General features: G+C 46.4%; 1 protein-coding gene across 1 annotated transcript in view; it reads left to right on the top strand.

Moving 5' to 3' along the window:
- Window positions 1-805: 805 nt before the first annotated feature.
- Window positions 806-4,453, top strand: part of LOC107116396 (lysozyme C, milk isozyme-like) — a gene marked incomplete at its 5' end in the record, with an annotated part of 16,336 nt that continues 12,688 nt past the window's right edge. Inside the window, one exon of the mRNA XM_015418296.1 lies at window positions 806-1,048. Coding sequence (XP_015273782.1) covers window positions 806-1,048 — 243 coding nt within the window. The remainder of the gene's footprint in view (window positions 1,049-4,453) is intronic.

Here is a 4,453-nt window from a genome sequence, read left to right as displayed (position 1 = left end):
TGTCTTGTCTTGTGTTTTCTTGCACCTAAATAAACTAGAAAATATTTTATTTTGATAACTTTGTGTGTTCTTTGTGTTACCAAGTCCCAAAGCCTAAATCCTGTTTGCCTAGACCTTTTTGGACCACTCCCTACCAGAAAGCCTTTTTATTTCCTTTTGATTTTTGAGCAGCAGCTTTAGTCTGCAGGTTTGTTTTGCTGTGTAAGTTCCAGAACCAGACAGGAGCTTACGGTCCCCTTCTTCCTGGGCTGTTGGGAACTGCTTAATAAGGGGCCTGGTGGCAGTTCTACCTGAAGTCTTTTGTTTAGAATTTTGTTTTGTTCTTTTGGAAACAGGAAAGAGACCTTTTCCCCTCTTTCTCCTGTTGGGTGATTTTTGTTTGCTCGGTTAAGCCCTGTGCATTTGGAAAACTTTTACACTAATGGACGATTGAGAATGGATTATTTGCTTATTACTGACTTGAGTGTGGGAGTATTGCACAAAAAAGGAAAACCACAGAAGACCTTTGACAGCGTGATTGCGAAAAATCTGAAACGCTGCTTGTCCATTAGAGTGACAGGCTACGCTAGTGCCCAAAGAAAATATTAAGCAAGAAAAATATTAACAAAAAGTTGGTTTTTAATTAAAAGGTATTAGAATGACAAATCTTTGGATCCAGGACAAACGGCTGTATCTTTTCCCTTGTCTGAAGGGATTATACTTATGACTGGATTGTTAGCCTAATATTTGGCCTAAATGCAATGCATACATTAGTATTTGAAATGACCGTGGGAAATTCATCTGCTTTCTTCCTGTTCATCTGTAGCATGGTTTGGCAAGCCATCGTTTGCTGTCACAGAGGTCTGGGTTATAAAATGGAGTGAGGGGACCCAAGCAAAGCTTCACATCACCCTCCAGAGAGCTGCAGCCATGAAGTTTCAGATTCTCGCTGCTCTCTTCTTCTTGCTCCTCGCAGTGAATGAAGCCAAAGTGTATCAGAAATGTGAACTAGTGAGGATTCTGAGAGATGAAGGCCTGGATGATTACTATGGCTACAGCCTGGGGAACTGTGAGTTTGCTTTTACTTTCTCTCTTTTTTTTTTTGGCGATTTCTTCTGCTCTCTTACAATTCTGCTTTTTTATATTTACAGTAAGTCCTGCTATACTTTCCAGATGCTTCCTAAAAGCAGTGGTCCATGGTGATTCTTCTTAACCAAGATCCTGAAGGATTCCCTGTAGCTTTCCTGTCACACCAGGTCTGATCATGTAGAGAAACAATTGCCATTTGTTATGGAGAAAGGAGTCATTGGCCCCTGCCACACGGGGGAAAAAAGAATGGCCAAAGTGCGGCTTTTTAGAGCCGCACCAAAAGAGACACGCGGCGGTGGGATCAGATAGATCCCCTGAGCCGCCGCGCAGTTTCTCCCTGGCACGATCAGATGCCAGGGGGAAGCCACTGAAGGGAGAGTGAGGCAGCCGAACTGCGCATGGGGGCGCATGCGCAGTTTGGCCAGGAGCCTCGATTGCTCCGGAAGATGGGTGCGCCGGTGATCTCATGGCTGCACTTGCTGCACCGTTTCCGGTAAGTCCTGCTCTTTTGCTGGTTCTTTTTTGCAGCGGGTTTTCCGGCTGAAGGGACAGATCAGGGACGGGTGCGCGCCGCTTCCCAGATGTTGCGGTTTATCGCGCCCGTTTGCTGCCCCCCCGATCCGTCCCTCTTCCGGGCCAAAACCTCCTGTGTGACCGGGGCCATTGTCTTGCTGATGGTGGAAAGCCTCCTCCCTGATTTTAAAACACTCTCCACCACGGTCATGAGAACTGTGTACTCCTTCATGTCTGGACTGGAGGAAGGTACAACCTTCAAGAAATAAATGTATTTTAAGACCAAACCATTGGGGAATGCCATGGCCTTGCCATGAGGGTGGACCTAGTCTAGTCACTGAATGGAACCTTTGTTTACCTCAGCCTAAGCAGTTCCATCCCATGATTGGGGCTTATACTGCTCTTCGTCTATTATATTCTATGCATTATACACCAGGCATGGGTGAGAGGCTTCCTAAATAGATTGAGATATGAAGAATCAGAAAGAAAGACAAAAATACATTTAAACAACTTGCGAATGTGGGGCCCAGGAGGTTAACTTTAAAATCAGCACCTTTCTCCCTCTCCCATGATAAACTTGGAATCACCCAACAGTCAAACCAGGACCAAAAACGGAAAAACATGACTTCATATAACATATTATTAAATTATGGCATTTGCTGCCACCAAAGGATAGGAGGGAAAGTGGCTTCGGTGAATTCACAGAGGATAAATCTATCTGTAGCTCTTAGCCATGAAAGTTACTGCTATATTTAAATGCTACAGAAGACAGTGCAGGTGGTTTTGGAGTGGCGCTATGACAGGTGGAATCATAGGCGTAATCTTCGTGGGGGCGGCGGGGCTTCAGCCCCCGCCGAAATTTTCAGGAAGCTGCTCAGCCTCCCCCGGGAGCCACCCTTAGTCCTAGCAAAGCAAGGCCGCTGGCCCAGCCCCAGCCCCCCCCGGGAAATTGGAAAGTCTACACCCTTGGGTGGAATGGCCCGTCCCTCCCTGGCTATTTTCTCATGCAAAACCTGTGATGGGTGTGAGTTATTAGGCCAATTTTGCTGTTCCATGTACAGTATCTGTGCGTGGAGTTTCTGGAGCAGCAAAATCAGCAAAATAACTCCCCCAGCATGGATTTCGTTCAAGAAATCTGCTTGCTGTGAGGAGGGTGTGTGTGTAGGGGCCCTTCTCCCCCCCCCCAGCACCATTCCAGGCCTATTTGGGCTCTGCTGTTCCCCTCAGCTGCAGCTGTGTGGCTTTAGGGGACCTGGGAAAACGAGTGTAAATGAATGAAGAAGAATGTGTAGCTCACCTCACAGTCCACCCTCTAAAGCAGCCATTTTCTTAGACAGATCATGGCTTTTTCTTAGGCAGATCATGAGACGGAGGGCAGGAAGGGCTGCACCAGTGCTTAGTTCTTGTGGCCCTTCTTTACATGCCCAGGGAAATGCTGATCACCACTTTGGGGTCAGGAAGCAATTTTTTCTGCAGGCCAGTTTGGCCAGGGATTCTGGGGGGTTTTTTTTTTTTTTTTTTGGTCATCTTCTGGACATGGCCAGGAACAGCAAAACAAAACAACCGTGAGGCATGTTTGGTCCTGTTCACAAAGAAGCAACCCTAGAGGTGCATATTAAAACTTAGGAGAACTTGCCCATAGAGAAGTTGAATAATATCATCCTGTTAAGAAACTGGTATGAGACTTCCTATGTTGTTCTTTGTTCCTGAGGAAGGACCAGGAGTCTGAAACACTATAAACTACCTACGAAAAGTGTTGGATATGCAGCAGCCAAAGCATTCTCTCACAACCTTCATGCCAGTAGCTCAGAAAGTAGAATTTTTGCTCACAAGACTCCACAGCTTAGAGGGAGCATTCTTCCAACTCTATGATTCTCCAGGGGAACTATTACTTGTCATCTGGAGATCAACTGCAATTCTGGGAAATCACCATTGGGTGTGAAAAAAAGTAAAGATTCTGATGTGCCAGTCTCTTCCCTGCAAAGCACAGTCCTCAGCAGTCACCCTTTGTTCGCCAGCACACTGACATCATCATAGGAGGATATGAATCTTTCAGTACTCAGGTCTAAAAGGTTGCCTGTGCTTGGGCTACACCTTTGTCTACAACAAGCTAGGCCTTTCCATTCCACTGCTCTGCCTGCAGCATATGGTATACGTACGTGTTGTTGTTCAGTCGCACAGTCGAGTCCGACTCTTTGCGACCCCATGGACCAGCTCCTGCCAGGTCTTCCGGTCTTCTGCCATCCTCTGAAGTTTGCTCAACTTCATGTTCGTTGCATCGATGACACTGTCTAACCATCTCATCCTTTGCTGTCCCCGTCTTCTTTGACCTTCAATCTTTCCCAGCATACGTACGTAATCTCAGTGAAAAACGATGGTGGCTTTATAGTGAAAAGGGACTGTAGTCTACTAAAGGTAAAGGTAAAGGTTCCCTTGCTCGAAAGCCAGTCGAATCCGACTCTAGGGTTGCGGTGCTCATCTCCGTTTCAAAGCCGAAGAGCCAGCGCTGTCCGAAGACGTTTCCGTGGTCATGTGGCTGGCATGACTAAACACCAAGGCGCACGGAACGCTGTTACCTTCCCACCGAAGTGGTCCCTATTTATCTACTTGCAATTTCTTGCTTTCGAACTGCTAGGTAGTCTACTACTGCAATGATTATTGTAGGCATCACCTTGCTTTTGCTGCATTCTCTTCTACTGTCCTCATTCCACTTCTACATGGCTTATAGAGCTGGGTTCAAATCCACTGGCACCTTAAAGACCAATAAAAATTTTTGGGGTAGAAGTCCTGACCTGGATACCCCAGGCTAGCCCAATCTTATCAAATCTTGGAAGAGGAAGAGGAGAAGGAGGAGATTGGATTTATACCCCAC

The sequence above is a fragment of the Gekko japonicus genome, unplaced genomic scaffold (genome assembly GCF_001447785.1).
Source record: "Gekko japonicus isolate JY-2015 unplaced genomic scaffold, Gekko_japonicus_V1.1 scaffold5008, whole genome shotgun sequence".
Lineage (NCBI taxonomy): Eukaryota > Metazoa > Chordata > Lepidosauria > Squamata > Gekkonidae > Gekko > Gekko japonicus.
This window is presented reverse-complemented; position numbering and strand designations above follow the sequence as displayed.